A 19471-nucleotide genomic window follows, 5' to 3' on the forward strand; every position below is an offset into this window, starting at 1 on the left:
ATGTTCTGCAAAAATTTAAATGAAAAGTATTGAGATCTTCTCCCAAATTAAGAGTACATAAAGTAAAAGTACATCAATGTTATCACCAAAATGTAGGCTAATTTTAAGTGCTGGGTATTTTAATCTACAACACTGTGTCATACTTTAAAGACAGATCCTTATAAACTGAAGTTTATAAACTCAGGAGATATTTTGTGAGTAAAATCATCACTAGTAAAAACTGAAGCTGTCAAATGAATGTAGTGGTCCTCAAGTACGTACCTAAAAAGATTCATTATACATTCATCCCAAATCTAAGGTAATCTAAAAATGATCATTTTACTCATGGTACGTTCTGTGAATGCTGGAACCTAAAGTAATAACTTGAAAATGGAATTCCATCTGAAAAATACATTTTAAAGAATAGTGTCTAAAGCTACAATGTTTTAGATTTGGCACCACACAGTGGTACAAAGGAAATAACACACACGGTAGCAGACATGCTCAGTGCATTTACATGAACACTGGTAGCCTGGTTATGTTTGTTCATGTAAACAGGATCATTTGAATTATGCTATAAAATCAGATGAAGATTCTACAAACTGCACCTTTACATACACTGCAAATACACGATGACCTGAAAGGTTAAACACGTTGAATCACCACCTCAATCTAAAAACAATGAGCTTCATTTTTTGTTTTTATTTCCAGCAGGGCTATTGCACATTACGAGGTGTTATTTTGTTCATGTTCTATAAGACTAAAACTTCTTCTTGCATCCAAGATTATCATGGCTCTTGCATAACTGTGTAAGTATATTATAATGTTGTAGCTGGTCATTTTAAATGTTTATTAACTAACTTTATGTTTAAACTGTCGGGTAACTAATCTTTAACCAGTGTATCATATATTTCAACAAGGAATCTGCAAAGTAAAACATTGTAAAGACTGCTGGATTACTCTGATGGCGCCACAATCTTTAGGTCATAAACTGCTGATGTGTCCTTGAGCAAAGCACTCAACACGAGTGGATTGGCAGCTATTATAGGCTGTCAATATAACATCCCATAATAACATGATCAGCTATGCTGATACTAGGATAGGTTAAATGTGACCACTGAGAGAAGAATTCCTCCATTTCCATTCCATGGTGAAACTGGAGATAATTTCAGATATTTTATATACTGCAGTTTGTTGTTTAACCTATTATAATACATCATTTATAAGTTGTTAGTTTTATTTTGTATTAAAAAATGTAATCTGCAAAGCAAATAGTATGTTTAGTACATTTAGTGGAGTACAAAGTACAATATTTGCTTCCAAATTGTAGTGGAGTAGAAGTATAAAGTGGTATAAAATGGAAATACTCATGTAAAGTACAAGTACATCCAAATTGTACTTAAGTACAGTACTAGTAAAGGTACTTTTGAGTGTCCATTACATAGGAAGTAGTGAATAAATTGACCAGGTATGAGTGACAAGAGTGGAAAACGTTGACCCTCTTCAACTTTAACCTGAGCAGAAGTCTAATGAACCACAATATGTACATAATTAACAATACATACATACATAACACCTGTGTGGGTGTTCAGGGTCTTCAAAAGGTTGCATGTTGGAAAGAGGATGGTGTGTTAAAGCAAAACATACAGCAGTGTAAAACATTTGGGGGTGGTTTTATTTCTTGCATGGTTTTTGTATAAAAACAAGTAAATGTGATCGATCATTTGTGAAATAGAACAACAGGAGTTGAAACTAGCATTTATAAAGAAATATTATCAGTGGTCAACAGTCAGAGTATTTTGGTCCAGTAAACTTTTAAGAGCATGTTTAAAACATTGAGATAAATTGGTCTTACATAAAGTGCAAAGAAAAGGCTCTTGCTTTATGCTCTACCTGAGACTTTGAGTTTGTGAGACATAGCTTACAGATTATGGTTTCAGTCAACTATTATCGATGCAAAAGGTTAAACCACTGATACAGAGGAGCACAACAGGAACATCGCAGTAGCTGATCAGGATTATTTCATGACTACAGGTGTTTTTCCATTACTACAACAGACACCTTGGCCAGCATTATCATCCAGACAGGAGCCTGTGTTTCAGTGTGTGAGAGGACATGGCTGAACCCCAGTTTCTTGTACAGCGACACAGCAGCTTTCTGAATGGAGCTGGTCTCCAGCACGACCTTGGAGAAGCCTTGTTCCTTACAGAAGTCCACCACAGTCTGAGCCATCCTGAAGCCCAGGCCCACGCGTCTACACGATGGGGAGATGATCATTCTGAAAAGTTCCCCGTGTATTTCTTTCCCATTTTGTTTACCCACTACAGCCACCATACCCATGATCTGGGCCCTCCCATCAACCTCAGCCTCCGCTACCCAGAAACAGTCATTCGGTTTGCTCAGATAGTTCCCAGGGATGTCCTGCATGTCTGTCCGGAGTTTCTCCCTGACGTAGCAGGCATATAGCTCATGACAGCAGTAGTAGACAAGGCCCACCCAGGCTCCTGGTAACACCACAGCCCCTAACACGGAGCCGAGCAGGTAGCCAGCGACACACAGAGCCAGCGTTATGGCGAGGTAGAGAGGGCTGGTTATGGCGTTGTGAAAACATGGACGGATGTGCTCCTGGATGCCGATGCTGAACAGGTTGAGCACTGTGTCCTTGTCTGAGGGACTGTACCGTCGGAATCACCAGCTGCATGACCAGAAGGAACTAGAGGAAAATAAAATAAGGGATTCACACTTAAAATCTGATCTTATCTTACTTAGTTCACTCATTTGGGGGGCCAGATGTTGCAGCACAAATGTGTATCTGTGTCAATGAGGCCTGTAAATAGTATTGCTCTTGTTCAATCATATAGCTGATATAATTTATGTGTGAAATGTGTAAGCAATATAGTTTTGAATTGAGCCCATAGAGACAAAAACTCACACACATCAAATAAGATTTGCATATGGAAACAGCTTGAGACAAGAGCATTAATGTAGCAGATGCTTAAGAAAATACTTCTGGTGGATGTTGTTGGATGTATTGGTGGACATGTATTAGCCCAATATGTGGAATATTAAGATTCACAATGATTAGTCCAATAATCAATTATTTGATTGACAGACTTTTGACAATGTTTTCTTTTCGTTATAACATTTTAATGGAGTATCTTTGGGTTTTGAACACAACTACTTGTAGGAAGCCCTGTGCTGTATTAACGTTACTTTTAATAACACGTAATGGGCCCACTGCCAGGGTTATTATTAGACAAACTGCACAGATAACTTCAGATGTATTACTTCAATTACAGTGTTATAAACCGTCTCCTGTGCTAGCCTGAACTGTTAGCCGACTGATAACATGGCCACCGCAGTAAAGCCATCACAAAGCGTTACAAACTAACACTCATCACAGGTAATAATCCCGTGTTAGTTGAGTCAGAAACCCCGTAGATTAGAAGAACCGTTAGTATCTACCGTTGAGCTAACGTTAGAAGAAACTCAACGTTAGCAACTTAACTTTAGTTACGTTAAAGGCCTGCAGTTCACTATTGTTTATGTGTACAAGAAACTTCTTTGAAACGTTGTAGGCTTAAAACAAATTGAATTCCCACTTAGCGTAACTTAATTGTCTGCGAGCGACGTTATAACATCACATTTAAATGAAACATGAAGCTCTCTTTACTTACGTTACTGTGGCAACTCGTGAAACAGGTGGTCCTTGTTGAGGAGCGGGGCGACTACCGGACGATGGAGGTAACACTAACTTTCCCTGTTTGAAATGTAGCTTTACTGGGTTACGGCGTGGACAAAGACGTGATCTTAAAATACTTTTGTATCTTTATGTCGGGTCAAAGTACGGTGAAAAAGTAAAGATAGTAAAGATAACGCTCAGCAAGTGGACAGAACATAAATAACTTGGGAAAAGGCGCCCCCTAGATATTATCATTGTATTGGTAACCAAAACTCTCTCTCTCTGACCTCTCTTTAACCAAATCACACACATTTAGGTTGATATATGTGATCTTCTTTTCATAACTCATGTAAGAACCAGAATAATGTAATATTATCTCACTTCCATCCACTGAAATATAGTTTACACATAATTGTGATTAATATTTTATTGTGTGTGTATTTATTCATGACATTTTGGACTTTTTTGTTTGATTTAAGACTTCCTATACACTTTGGGTGCACTTATCCCATGCAGCCTACGTTGTGGTAAAATAAGTATTATTAAAGTAAAAGAAGCAATAGCCTTGCACAATGTAAAAATACTCCATTACAAGTAAATCTTACTCAAGCAAATCTGCATAACTTAAAGAATAATAATAGTCAATAATAATAATAATAATAATAATAATAATAATAATAATAATAATAATAATAGTGACGATAAGTAGGTTATTATTATTATCATTATTATATTTATTATCATATCACTGATGCATTAATGTGTATTTTGCTGTTTTTCTTCTCATTCAGGGAACATTATTAAATATTATTATTATTAAGGTTATATTTTAACTCCCAATAATAAAATAATTACTCCACATCGACCACATCCATTCATCTACAGTAAGATGTGAGTCATGTCGGATGAAACTCATCTAGAGGAATCCCATACAGTATATACATGGGAATATCATACCCACATAGTGCCTCCAACTCCCTGTCAATATTAGCTTATGTCAATTTTAGTAAAATCCTAAAGTAATAACTTTAAAAGGGAATTCCCCCAAAAATTATTTTAGGGCATAATGTCTAAAGCTACAATGTTTTGGATTTGGCACCACACAGTGGTAGAATGACATAACACACACTGAGGCAGATGTACTCAGTGCATTTACATGAACACTGGTAGCCTGGTTAAATTTGTTCCTGTGAACAGGATCATTTGCGATAAAATCATGTGAAGATTCTATAAACACTTCTTTAAATCTTTAAAAGATTCTTTAAATACACTATGACCAGATGAATCACCACCTCGATGTCAACAAAAACACAAACATTTGGACTGAACCATCATTCCCAAATCATTGATTGCACCCTCCCCTCCTGGGAATCAGTACTGTGTCGGCGCGGAGGACGAAACAAAAACACAAGTCGTTTCCTCGTCTCTGCTGCCCTGGACTCAAGCTCACATATATACTATCAAAACATAATGTTACATGGACCATACAGCCCCCAGTTCCACAGTAAACACACAGACATCTAAGCCGCACGTGTAGATTATAAGACAGCAGTGATATTTAGACCGGCTGCCAGAGTTTCAGCAGTCTGGTGTAATGAACTGACAGACTGTCAGACAGGCTTACACAGGAGTAAAAACTACACGGTAAATATAGCAACACTAGAAGAGAGAGAGCGAGATAGCTGAAGAATACAACACACAATATAAAGAACACATTAGAATACTCTAAAACTTAGAATTAACATGACAAACTACTACATCTGGAACAGGATAATATAGTAAAGATGATTGATGAATTTAGATTGTATGAACCTAGTAGTAGAGGTGAAATACTGTTCCCTATTTCTTTGGAGCAGGTTGCTCGGAATTACACATTGAACCTTGAATGGTGTCCTCCTCTGCTGAGCTGTAAAGGCCGTGTCACACCAAACCGATTTCACTGTTCAGCTTCAGCCAATCAGTGCACGAGAAGAGAAACGGAAGTGAGGTAAGCAAACCCCATCAATCAATCAAACAATCAAAGAAATGTATTGTCATTTCAAGTTATACACAATGTACAATTCAAGTGAAATTTTGTGAAACAAATTACTTCAGTCGTTGTGTTTCACAAAAGGTGTTTATTTTTCATCTTCACCTGAATACAAGATTTTTTACAACTTCATGGAGAGCCTCTCGTCCACTATGAACATGAGAGGAAACACTATGAACCTGTTTGATGTTAACTTGAACATAATCACAGCGTTGACTACTTTCTTACATTACTCCACTGTTTGTAGGTGTATAGGTTATAGAGATAAGTATACTTAAATACATATTTTAATTGATGCAAAAATTTGACACAGTCAACGACCAGATCCTCCTCTACACCCTCCAAGAACTGGGAGTCTCAGGCTCTGCTCTCTCACTGCTCGAATCGTACCTAAAGGATCGCACCTACAGGGTAACTTGGAGAGGGCTCCGTTCTGGGTCCCCTTGTAATCTAAAAATACTGCATTGGTTACATTGCTTTATTGTTCTCATTGTTGTATGTCTTCTTATCTCACATGATATGGGGTGAAGATTTGACCTTTTTCTTATCCTAGGTGTTTATGGTAAGGGGAGGCAGTGAATAGATAAGGAGATAGTGGGCTGTGTTTGCCAGGTCCGGTCTTAAACTAGTCGCAACAGTGCTTTTCCCTTGCCCTATTACTTGACTCCTATAGGTCAACTGATGTGTATAAAGATAAGACCACATTCCTCACACAGTATCATTGCTTGACAGACCTTTGTGCTGCATTCTCTGATCCTTTCTGCAGAAAGCCTTCTTTATAATAAAACACTCAACTGATTCTGTCTTTTCCCAGATCTGAAACCCAGGTGGAGGCACAGATCTCGACTTGTCTGGCTGATATCTCTCAGTAGATGTCTGCACATCACTTGAAACTCAACCTTGACAAGACCAAGCTCCTTTTCCTTCCGGGGAAGGGCTCTCCCATCCAAGACCTTACCATCAACATCGGCACCTCGGTTGTTTCCCCGACTCGGACTGCAAGGAATCTGGGTGTGACACTGGACGACCACCTGTCCTTCAGTGCCTTCATCGCTGCAACAGCCCGCTCCTGCCGACACACTCTTTACAACATCAAGAGGATACGTCCTCTACTGACTCAGAAGGCGATGCAGGTTCTTGTCGAGGCTCTTGTCATCTCACGCCTTGATTACTGCAACTCCCTCCTTTCTGGACTGACTACATGTGCTATCCGACCTCAACAGCTCACCCAGAATGCAGCAGCTCACACAACTGCCCACACTAAACCACTTCTCCGCTCCCTTCACTGGCTACCAGATCGCAAATCTTCTTCAAGACTCTGGTGCTGGCCCACCGTGCTGTGAATGGATCAGCCCCTTCCTACATCCAGGCCATGGTCAAACCATACACCCCAGCGTGTTCACTTTGCTCTGCATCGGCCAATTGGCGTGCTTTTCCCTTACTGCAAGTGGGACCCAGATTCCCCTCAAAAAAACAGCCCACACACCTCACACCTTCCGTCACAGACTGAAAACTCACCTGTTTTGAGTGCACCTCGATGATGCTGACTTTTTCCCTGGGACATGGAGCTGCGTCGCTGGCCTGTGAGAAGCTGCTGAAGCCAGAGGACCAAAGTCCAGATGTAAGACTCTTTCCACATTTATAACGAACTTTGTATTTATTTAATGGCATCATTAGACAAAACTCAACTGAACCTACTGAATCCATTTGTGCTACATTAAATATTCATTTTAAAAGTTACATGTTGAAAAAAAGTATATATATATATATATATATATATATATATATATATATATAATACATACAATATTTATTATTTCAGTTCCCTGGGACATGGCACTACATAGCCATGTCCACAGAGTTCTGTTTGGCTTCATTATTAATTACGTGTTTTTTAAGTGTTGAAGTGGACATTGCCTCTAAGGACAAACCGAACGTGTATGATGCCAACATTAAGATTAAATTGTAAGCAATCTTTTTATTTGTGATGGTTGTTGATTTGTTGACATGAATCTGATGCGTCACACTGTCACAGTATCATTATTTTGGATTATACATCACCATGTCCTGTGAAGTTGATCTATCAGTTAATTAAATCTTTAATACATGCTTTGCAGGTATGGATACTGTCACAATGAATCATTTTAATTTTCTCACGAGAACAACACCTTGTTTGATGCTGACAGAAACAGTAAGAGTTTAGTTTATTGAGCACTGCTCTTTATTTGTTTCATCATCTCTTTGTCTCTGCTTCTTCAAATCGCTATTTTAAACTTTTAGACTATTTTTTATTAATTATATTATTATTATATTATATTATTATTAATAATAATCATAAAATAATAATTGAGAACAGAAAAATATTTATTTAAATAACAAAAGATATTCCAAAAACAATGCAAAGATAGTGCTGATACATTTACGTCCTCTGAAATAGAGCTGTTGCACTTTATTTTTTTCCATCTTGTTTTATTCTCTAATGTAATTTCTTTTATCATGTAAATAATTATATTTGTAATTTAACATTTTGATACAGACGTAGTGTTAATGTTAACTGGTAGATCTGAGCTGCTGCAGAGTGGCTTTCCTGACTGCTTAGTTGTAAAGCCGAGTGATGGATTCCTCGTTGGCCCTTTAATCCTCAGTAAGGAGAACACAGGGATACAATTACACCTAGCAGATTTGTAAGGGCTTGAATAAGTACAACATATGTAAAAAAAAATACGTGGTCAATAAGAAATATGCAAGTAGTGAGTACAAACAATGGGACGAAAAGAAAACAAGAAGTTTATATACAATGTATATACAATGAGTTAAATGGCCATCATTTGCTTGTTTTACCTTGGTTAGATAGCTACCATATCAGGCTTCAAACTTCTAAATGGATGTCACTTTTGATCACTAAATTGGATTTAATAACTGTGAATAAAGACATAAATGCCAAAAATGCCAAACTCTAGGCTTCCAAACGGTAGTCCACAAACCAATGGGTGACTTCACAGCGGCTACGTCCATTACTTTTAATACATTCTATCCATTTGCCGTGTTCACAATCATCAGCATGTCAGCATGCTATCGTTTGCTAATCAGCAGTAAACTCAAAGAACAGCTAAAACCCGCCTGTTTGTTATCCTGGCTCAAAATGGTGGAACGAGCAATCAGTCTCACACCTTCCGTCGCAGACTGATAACCCTCCTGTTTTCACTGCATGCACCTTGGCCAAAAATAAATAAGAAATCTTCTTTTTTTCTGTATGTAGCACTTATATTGGTTGGCTTATTTGAAGCTAATGGTTGAATTTGTATTCTATCTTTTCTGTATATTGCACTTATTGCACTTGTATATTGTATATTCACTTACATCCCTGTCATCCTGAGGGGAACATGAGCATGAGTACCACATTTTGTGTAATCCATCTTGTAGATGGTGAAAAAAAGGTAACTGTGTTTCCTTAAAGAGAAAAAAAAAGAAGTAATCAGATTACCATTAAAACTAAAGATTATTAGCAGGATTACAATTGTAAAAAGACACTTTAAAATAAAGAAAGATTTACTACCATGCACATGCGCACCCACTACAACACAGTCTCACACAATGGCCTCTAACGTTAGTGCAGGAAATGCTTTCACTGGGTGAGAATTTCGCCATTATTTTGTATGTGAAGCAGAAAAAGGGGAACGACAGTACAGTACAGTGCAAGTTATCGCAAAGCAAGATGTTTTGCGCACTATCCAATTCATCAAGATCATTATTTTTGCCGAGAGGGGCGTCCTAGCATGTAAAGACGGTTTGTAGGAAATTAGCGAACTGCTTCAAATTTCTGGTCCAGCAAACATAACACAGGACGAATCAGGACATTTTAATTTCATTTATATGGTTACTGTTTCTGCTCCAAGTTAAAATCCAGCAACACTAATGTGCCAAATGATTTGAGTCCTTGGATGATGACAGTATTTTCACAGCTGGAAGGCAGAACTTGCACAGTACCGTGATGTTGTTCCCTTTGTCTGCTTTATATACAAAATAACGGCAACATCATTATTTTCCTTTTGTCCTTATTTGCATATTTGGTATTGAGGTATTATATAGATGATGTTATATAAGTACAGATGCAGATAAAGTGTGATTGTGATATTGTTCTCAGTGTGTGTTTGTAGGCGTACTACATTTGTGGGTAATCATGTCATGAACAGCAGCTGTGCAGATGTTTGGGGAGGTTACTCAAATCAGATCAAATCAAATCAAATTTATTTGTATAGCCCAATATCACAAATTATACATTTGTCTCAGTGTGCTTTACAGACTGTACAGGTTACGACATCCTCTGTCCTTAGACCCTCGCATCAGTGGCTGAACATAACATGAACGCCAGTACACTGAAGAAAGACACAAGGGGAAATGTTTGCACTGATATCACATCCTCATTTAATAACTTGTGGATGTTTAATGCAAAGTTATTTATAAATCACATTTAAAAACAACAACGATTGACCAAAGTGCTGTACAATCAAAATATAACAAAAACCTAAAAAACAATTGTAAAAACTCAAAAGACGTGTCTACAAGACAAGAATACAGAAAGGCAACTTCTCATCGTGAGTTTAAAGCCAGAGAATAAACTTGTGTTTTAAGGCGGTATTTATAAATAGGTAGTTTAAACGTTCAACAGTTTGGAGGCTACAAAGTATTACTTCCAGCCACACTATTTCTAATAGGTGTGCCAAGTGCCTGAAAGGAAATTGGTTAGTAATTAGATTTTAAACATTTACAAGAAATGTATCTTTACAGAAACAATGTCCCAGCTACTCTGCACAGACCTCACTGTCAGCATTTTAAATTAGTAGAGTACCATGCACTCTGTTTAAGATGATAAGTAAACAAAATGACTTGAATCAAGATGAATAATTACGTAGATATTCCACACATAGTATGTAAGCGTTTGTTGTTGTTTATTATCAGGTGTTTTAGGTGGAAAATGATAATAAATCAGTTGTAACAATTGTTTTATAATTAATGGCTACAACAGTATTTCTCTCTGTCTGATCACCTCGTGGTCGGCTTTTATGTGAAACATATACGCTGTTTATTTGAACCTCCTGCTCTTGCTTTTCTTGAAGTCTGTTAGCATGAGAAAGCAGGATGCCAAGATAGAAAGCTTTAACAGGTACATCATTCTGCTGACCAAAGTAAACCATGCAGTTCATAATGTGGAGAGGGAGCCAGGACAGGGCAAACAAAGCCAAGACCAGAGACAGAGATCCTGCCAGCTGTTTCTCTTTCTTTAGGTAGTTCTGAGACAGGTTTCTGGGCACCGTTTCCTGGTTTCTCATGGAGGTTTCCTCCAATGGTGCAGAAAATGTAGCCGTACAGTGCAATCATCACCAACAGAGGTGTCAGGGTGCAGAGGAAAGAGTTGAAGTAAACTAGGTATGACATGGGGATCACAGCGATAAACTCGCAGCGAATAGAAGAGTTGACTGACACAGGCAGAGTGTCTCGGCTGGTCCAAACCGCAGGTATTGAACTCGGTGCTAGTTAGTGGAATTTACTATTACAAATCCAAACCTGAATGGAAAGAAAACCTAGACCCTTTTCACAACATAGTGACTTACGTCTAACGTCTGCATACTATTCAGCTGCAAGTTCCAGAGCCATGCCACTGTGCAAGCTGGCTCACTAACGCAATTTACTGACGTAGGTTAATAGAAAAGAGACATTGTTATTGTTAATATTACACTTGAGGTTTTCCTGCTATGACAAGCGGACATCAAATAAAATAAAATAAAATAAAATGTATTTATATAGCCCAATATCACAAATTATACATTTGTCTCAGTGTGCTTTACAGACTGGACATGTACACACTTCAGTTAAAAAACCTGTCTATCCCCCTGTATAGAATCACTGACATCTGTGATAAAATATTACAAACACCATTCAATATGGTGTAATATAATTTCACAGCACAAACACAGCCTTCATATCACCCTTGAATTGGATTAACAGCACTATGACACACACACAAAAGGATCCTGATTAGATTGAGTTATGAAATTCATTTATATCTCAGTATATTCCCTTCCCCTGTGTTTATCCTGTGCATTTAGTGAAATATGATCCTATATCTAATGTTGATCCACAATGAAATATTGTTGGTGAAACCTTTCATTCTGTAAAACTAATTTCTACACACTCAGAAACTGTGAAATATATTTTCAATACCTGAATCTACTGTGTGAGCTTGCATCACTGTCAACACAACAGTGTACAGAAGACTGCAAAAATACAAAATCAATTATTATTATTTTGACATGCAAAATACACAGAAATTAATAAATGATTAATTCTATTTAGCTTCTTTGGGTCCTGCTATTCAGCGAGCCGGCTCACTGTCATTTCAATAGAACAGAGCTGTTGTTTATGTTATTAATAACACCAGAGCTTTTCAAAACTATGACAAGTCAAAATGTCTACTGTGAAAGAGGCGTATTTGGATGGGGAATGTGAAAGAGCAACACTTCTCTATTTACCACCACAGAGGTAGGCTACCCTTGAGACTCTAACCGGCACTGGTTGTACTGGGCTGCAGTCCACCACTATAGCCTCGCTCCACACATCTCAGATTTGTTCAGCAATTCAAGTAGAATAAATTAATCACGTTGAATGAAATCCAATCTGATTATTTATTTTTAATAATACTCCTTGCTGTTCGGTCTAAAGCTGAACACCAGTGAATGCCATCCACTGCAACTATCTGGATTAATCTGCTTGGGTGGCCCAGGGGCAATAAATAAGTCACTGAACTCTTATTAACTCCCACAATTCCTGAACTACTTCCTGATGCCTGGTTTGCTTTGAGGTAATTGAATCAAATAAAAATTGATTTAATAATATGCAACAAATAAGCACAAAGCTGAAAGGTCTCTCAATTACGGACCCTCTTTAAGAAAGGGCCCTTATAATGTGAGTTGATATTGTGTTTTACCGGGGGCTTATCCCTCAACAAATGTTCTATCAAATTAGATTTTAGAAATGCATAGTCCCAAACGTTCAATTGAATGAGCACAAAACAGTTGACACAACATACAAATAGTGCTCTCTAGCCTCTGGAAGTTACCTGTTTTACTTAGTACAACTATTAATACTTCCGTGTAAAAATGCTCTGTTACAGGTAAAGGTCCTGCATTCAAACCATTACTTAAGTAAAATAACAAAAGTATTGGCATCAATATACCTAAAGTACAAAAACTAAAAGTAGAATTGTGTGTATTATACTACCGGATTATAATTATTGATGCATTAAAAGTTTAGATTTGAATTACTTTATCTATTCGTTGATTTATATGTTGTATCAAAGTAACTAGTAACTAAAGCTGTCAGTTAAACGTAGTTAAGTTAAAAGTACAATATTTGCCTCCAAAATGTAGTAAAGTAGAAGTAGAAAGTAGCATAACATGGAAATACTTAAGTAAAGAACAAGTGGCTCAAAACTGTACTTCAGTAAAGCCTACGTATAAATGGCTCCTTCTGATTGGAATAAATACCTATAAATATGCGTTGTTTTACATTTTTTTGCTTATTTAAAAATGTTTTTATTTCTCATATGTTTTCAGTAATACTAAAAGTGTTGTATTGTGTCTAGTCTACGGTTGTAACACTTTTCTTTTGTTCTTTTTTTGTCTTATTAAATGTGTTTGCTGGTTGTTTGCTTTGCCATTGTAGTGTTTAATGTGTTATACATTATTGTGCCATGTACTGTTTTGTCCCCCTTGAAAACAAAATGCCACATCTCAACGGGTTTATTCCTAATACATGTCTGACACATACTTAGTTATATTCCACCTCTGCCAGTACAAACAGCAGCCAGTTAATGATAATAAGGATTGTTTTAAATGTTCAAATGTAACTATTTAAAACCTCTTTACCGTTGAAGCAGTGAACCAACGGCAGCTGTTTGATTGACAGTTGATCTTTAGCTTATCCTGTGGTTGCCTAGCAACGCCAATTCAGGACTAGATATGGCTGCGTTGCTTTGAATTGCGTTCATTAAAAACACATATTAAATAACGCTAAATTAAAAACAGCAAGCAAAATACGTTGTTCGTGTTAGGTATAATAAAGGAAACAAAAGTGTTTACGTTTCCCTTAAAACGGCGCTACAAACATGGATACATCGGCTCTAGGACCCAGGTGTGGCAGCCCCCAAACACCGGTTGATGAGGATGGTCCAGTCGGCATTACACATCTAATTACCCGACAAAGAGTGGCTGTTCGCTCCGGTGTGAGTAGTCGGAGGTAAACTTACCAGGCGGCAAAGGTGGACTACAATAACGAGAGAAACGATAGTATTTTTCCGCTCTCTTTGTCCGTCAGTCACCCAGTCACCGTGGCAAGAAGACCCGTCGCTTGTCTCACCGGGCGACAACCATGAGCCAGAGGTTCACCGTCTCCAAGAGCGACGGCAACCGGCGCCCCTCAGACATCCAGGGGGAGGTGAACCAGCTGTTTGAGGGAGACGAGCCCCAGACCTGCTGCGGCGCGGAGGGGGAGGATGCTGCCGGTACCGAGGTGGTGGTGGTGCTGAAAGGTAGGGAGACACTTAAGCCGACTTCACTGTTTGTTAGCTATACTAGGCTATATGCTAGCAGTCCTGACTCCGGTTCGGTGGCACCACATTGTCTATGGACAGATGTGTGTGACTTGAATTTGTAATGGCCTCGTTGGGCAGACTCTGGCAAATAACAAAGGCACTGCAAAGGGCACACATTTTCCTTTTTCCTCCTTTACAATATTGGTATTGTTACAGGTGCATTGCGCAAAATATGTATGGAAGTTGCATTTCTATGTAGACAAACACAATGGGGGTATATTTTGCTTTGTTTTCTGGTGTTGCGTACGTTTAAATATGTGTTTATTTATTTTTACTGCACAAGTCATTAGTTGGCGCTCTGAAGGGCATCAGTTAGCCTAATATCACTAGTAACCCCTCAGTTATCAGACAGCTGTCTATATGCTCTTTATCTCAAGCTGATCGTCTTAACTTTCTGTTTCTGTATACTTTCAGTTTTTTACATTTAAGCAGTCAATATTTTACCCTCTATCCCTCTTTGACATGCCACTTGAAACCTCTGCATGTGAGGAAACTACTTGCTTCTGGAGATGAAAAGGAGATGTCAATGTTTCACCTTGTGGCTTGGCTTGCATATAGTGTGTTATCTGGCTGTCGCAGTTGAATTGTATCCCAGGTTAGTGCATACAGGACAATTCCTGTGCTTACCATAAGGATACATTAGATACAAGAGGAATATAAACATAGCTGGTCAAACCTCCATCTCTACAGTTATGGCAATTTCCTGCAGTGCCCCTCTCCTGGGGAAGCGGAGACACTGTCAGTGCAATCCTGTCACCAACTCACCAGAGTAAAATAATCAAGGTCCTGTCAGTCATTCATGAATTGAATGCAGCAGTGCCTGAACAAATGGTGGCATAAATTCCCACCAGGCCAGGAATGAAAGCTGTTGCCATTACCAATGATTTAGCATTAGAAAAAAAGTGCAATAATTCAGGTCCAGTCAAGTGGAAATACAGATTTATTTGTAAATGAATCAATACATTTCATACTTGTGTTTAATTTATAAAGGCTGTCACATAAATGACATTTCAGATTAATTGTCCAGCCTCCTCAGATTCCCATAAATTCCTTTATTGCAGCTCTCGATTTGCTGCTTCTTAGTTTTTCTGTGCTTCGCTCTGAAGTCTACTATAGTGAGTAGGAATCCTGTTCAATCTCTTATTCATTGGTCAAAAGCTCTGACCAGCATTATTGGAACAATAATAAACATATTTTCTGTTACACCACCTACCATTAGTCCTTACACTTACTTACCTTCTCACTGGATATATAAGATGTCACCCCCTTGTCTTGACATCATTCCTGCGGAGCCAGCGTTCAGCCCTGCTGACAGATTTCCCCTATAAACCAGCCGGCCACTAAGGTGACGAATGAAAGCTTTTAATTACCAGTCCAGCACTCCCCTTCATTGCTACAGAAAGCCTTAGAGACCAAAACACGCCACCATCTTCTCCCGTGCCGCTGAATTAACATAGAAATGCCTCCTCAGCATTTCTCCACTTGAATACCCCAGTGTGTATCAATCATTCTTCTGGACAGTAAAGATGGCTGTGCGGGTCGGTAGGAACACATCTCATCATCCTCTTAAGAGACGCTTTATTGCAGGACTTCCCCTCATGTACAGTATGCTATGCTCTTGCTGAGCAGCGGCCTCGTGGAGACTGGCACCTCTGCATCCACTTCGCTGGTTGCCATAGTGACACAGTACATTTTCATCAGAGTTGTATCACAAATGTTCTCGCAATGAGGTGAAAACACTTCAGATCCAGCAAGGACCATTATGAAATCAATCTCTTGCTGGGATGGAGTGGTATGTTCTCTTTCCTGTGTTGTATTCCGTGCGGCTTGAAGTTGTTAATCTGGAACAAAAAGAAACCACAGATGAACATCACATTTGTACACCGGCTAATAATGTAGTTAGCTTTTACTCCTGTATAATTTTAATAATTAATAAGTTTAATAGAAGTGCAAATATGGACCAACTATTTTAGTTATTGATCATTTCGTTATTTTCTTTACTTATTGTCTTGTTAGTAAGATGTTCGAGACAATAGTGAACTTTATGTGACCAGTAGTCCAAAAAAACCTGCAAAGATATTCAATGAAAAGTAAAGATCTTGACATTTGACATTAATCCTTTATCAAAATAGTATAGTCTGAAAAGTCTGAATCTGTCGGCGTAATTATGCCATTGTTGGGATTTTCCTGCTGTGTAATAATTCCAGCGTCAGAGCATTTTCTAAATTCTTCCCCGTTGGACTGGACCTGTGATCCTGTTTCTATTGATCCAGAGGGAGATGTGAGCTCAGCCAGCCAATGTGGTGGTTGTTGATGACTGGCTGCAGCAGAAGGAAGATCCTCGTCTGTCTGCCAAGTGCCCTCTCTGCCCTTGACCTTGCAGTGGTGTAAAGGGATATATCTTCGTTAGATCAGTAGAGTGGGCTGCAGATGGGTTCACAATGAGCCGGATGTTTCTCATTTTGCAGTAGGGAGGCTTTAAAACTTCCATGTCCTTCAGAAACCTCATATTTCCAACATTATTATTATTTGAACCGTCATTAATTGATTGTATTTTCACCACTTGTATGCAGCACAGCAGGCTGTAAACACAACAATGTCGTATTATTTATTTGATTCGCTTATTTGACAGGGACAATGTGCACCGAATAATACACACAATCACCTTTTCTGCAGTTTATATGATACAAGCAGTTGCTTGGAGCAAGAATAACAATCATTTTGAGTTGTGTGTCCGCGCGCTGCTAAAGATTATTTCCATTATCGATTTAATCTGCAGATTCTTTTCACGATTCATTGTTTGGTCCACAAAATGTGAGAACATAGTGAAAAATGTTCCAGTTCATCAAAGTCTAAGGTGATGTCTTTAAATTTCCAACACCCAGAAAATATTCAGTTTAAAATGAAAAGCAGGAAATCTATATTTGAGAGCATTTTTTGACTTTGAATTGAATATCAAAGTAGTTGGAAATAACTTTTCTGTCCATCGACTAATGGATTAGTTCACTTACCGTTTCAGCTGTGTTTGGTCTCCATCAAATATCTGTGTCTTCAGCTGCTGAACGCTCCAATATGTTCACCAGCGAACGTTTTCTTTCTGATGTTTAGTGCGCAGAGGGCATACAAGTGAGTTAATCAGAGTTTCTTTTTCTTCTTCTCAAAACAATTAAACTCAACCAATGAGAGCACTGAGAGTCGGAGTTGTGTAAAGCAGAGAGGAAGTGCAGAGTCACTTGAAAATGATCTGTGGGTTACACATTATACAAAGTGATTTGCTCCATTAGTAATGCAGAAATATCGATTGGAGCAGCTTTAAGATTAGAACGCTGCTCAAATCCTTGGCTTGCTCGCTGTAACTGCGTTAATTAAATGCAGCTTTTACACGAGTGAGCAGACCTCCATATGTCTGAACTATTTGGGGTGAATTTGGGTTGTCTCTTTTTATATCCATCTATTACTGATCCCTCGACTCCTGCGGTTTCCAGCCGAGCTGTGATTGCTAGAAACAAACTACATTTGTGTAAGAGCGTGTGTGTGTGTGTATGAACGTGTGGTTTAGTTATGTTAATGTATCAACAGTAGCTATTTTATCAGAAGGGCTTAGATCTAAAGACACCTGTATATTTGACTGTAACTATAACCCAATTTGTCCCCAGTGTTTTGGTTTATGAGCATAGAGGCCGACTTGGCTGAGGTTTAATGTGTGTCAGGATGTTCTGTTTCCTTGTAAGCAAATACAGTCCAGAAGACAATGACACAGCGTGGGAGCACAGCAACAACAACACCCATGGCACACCGCAAAAAAAGCCGGTTGAAAAAAACGACAAAATCTCCCTTTGAGGAAATGTTTATGCTCGAGTTACTTATTCTACGTTGATTGACGATGCCGGTGTGTGTTTGTGCACATTGGGACATGTACTTTATCAAATCGTTTTATTTCTACCATTATTTTAAGCACATTTCTTTGTGTAGGGAGTGCCATAAAAACATAGATAACATTTGAATAACGGTTGGATCGATATAAGTAAAGCTGTTAGTTAAAGGAATATTACTTTGCTCTCATTATTACATGTTTAATAACTGTGAACTATTTGTTTTTCCTCCTCTCTTTCCCATGTTGCACTTAGACTAGACTTAACTTGTTTTAAGTGTGTATTTCTCACTATTTTCTGCCTTTCACTGTAAGTCAGAAAAGTGTGGCTCTCAGCCCCAAGCCCACTAGTTCCTAGTGAAGATGAAAATCTTACTGGTCATAAATATACACTTTTATTCAAATAAAAAAAGGCTAAATCATTTCCTCAAACAGCTGGGCACTGTAGTTTTATGCAAATGCTACTCAATCAGGAGTAAATATTGTATTTGTTGGGGGCTGTTCAGCATATCAATATTATCATTATTATTATTATTATTCTGTCAAATCTTTGAAATCTGAATCCAGCAGTAGCTGCCAGCGATTGTGCTCCCATGATAATGGGCTGCTGGCTGACCAGACGGAGGATTGTTTGTGTGTTTGTTCAGGCATTTCTGCCCCTGTGCTGTAATGAATGCCATGTAAATAATAGAGCACCTCTTTGATATAGAGGTGCAGTCCGATGGTGAACACAGATATTGAGTCACAAAGGGCCATTGTGGATGACTCCTATTGTAGGATTAATATAGTGGAGTGGCTGTTTGTAGTCACTCCTGGAAAGAGTGTGGACACCTGATTAGGATTTTTATGGATTATTTATCAACCCCCGGAAAGCCTTTGTGTAATCACGGCATTATTTTCATGAAAGGAGAATTTTGATACTAAACATTGCATTTGTTTTTGTTGGCCCTCTGTTCAGCACACAGAGACATGTGAGGTTTGCTTTGGATAAAAGCTCAATTCTTTATCTTTGAAATGTATATGGAGCTACAACAATAATGTAAACATTGAATGAAAAGGGAAGTGCTACCTCTTTCCAGTGCAGTTTGTTTAGCATGTGTTGACAGGGCTACCCAGACCTTTTCCCCATATGTAGGTGACGTAGGTGACGTAGGCCCAGGTTATTTGGACTGATGTCAGCTGTCTTGTGTGGCTTTGAGTCTTCACATATCAAAGTGCTGGTTGACAGAGCTTTTCTTTTCTAACTGCCATATACTGCGA

General features: G+C 38.4%; 2 protein-coding genes across 2 annotated transcripts in view; one reads left to right on the forward strand and one right to left on the reverse strand.

Annotated features, from left to right (window-relative positions):
* Window positions 1–1673: 1673 nt before the first annotated feature.
* On the reverse strand, window positions 1674–11020 carry nat8l2 (N-acetyltransferase 8-like 2). The gene is given in 3 exon segments (XM_029430705.1): window positions 1674–2664; window positions 2666–2692; window positions 10859–11020. Coding segments are annotated over 3 exon segments (846 nt in total). The 3' UTR covers window positions 1674–2007.
* Window positions 11021–13854: 2834 nt separating this feature from the next.
* The window catches only part of slc12a5a (solute carrier family 12 member 5a), an 85604-nt gene continuing 79987 nt past the window's right edge, over window positions 13855–19471 (forward strand). The window contains exons 1-2 of the mRNA XM_029430708.1: window positions 13855–13971; window positions 14064–14277. Coding sequence (XP_029286568.1) covers window positions 13855–13971; window positions 14064–14277 — 331 coding nt within the window. The remainder of the gene's footprint in view (window positions 13972–14063; window positions 14278–19471) is intronic.

This window comes from Cottoperca gobio, chromosome 5 (genome assembly GCF_900634415.1).
Source record: "Cottoperca gobio chromosome 5, fCotGob3.1, whole genome shotgun sequence".
NCBI lineage: Eukaryota > Metazoa > Chordata > Actinopteri > Perciformes > Bovichtidae > Cottoperca > Cottoperca gobio.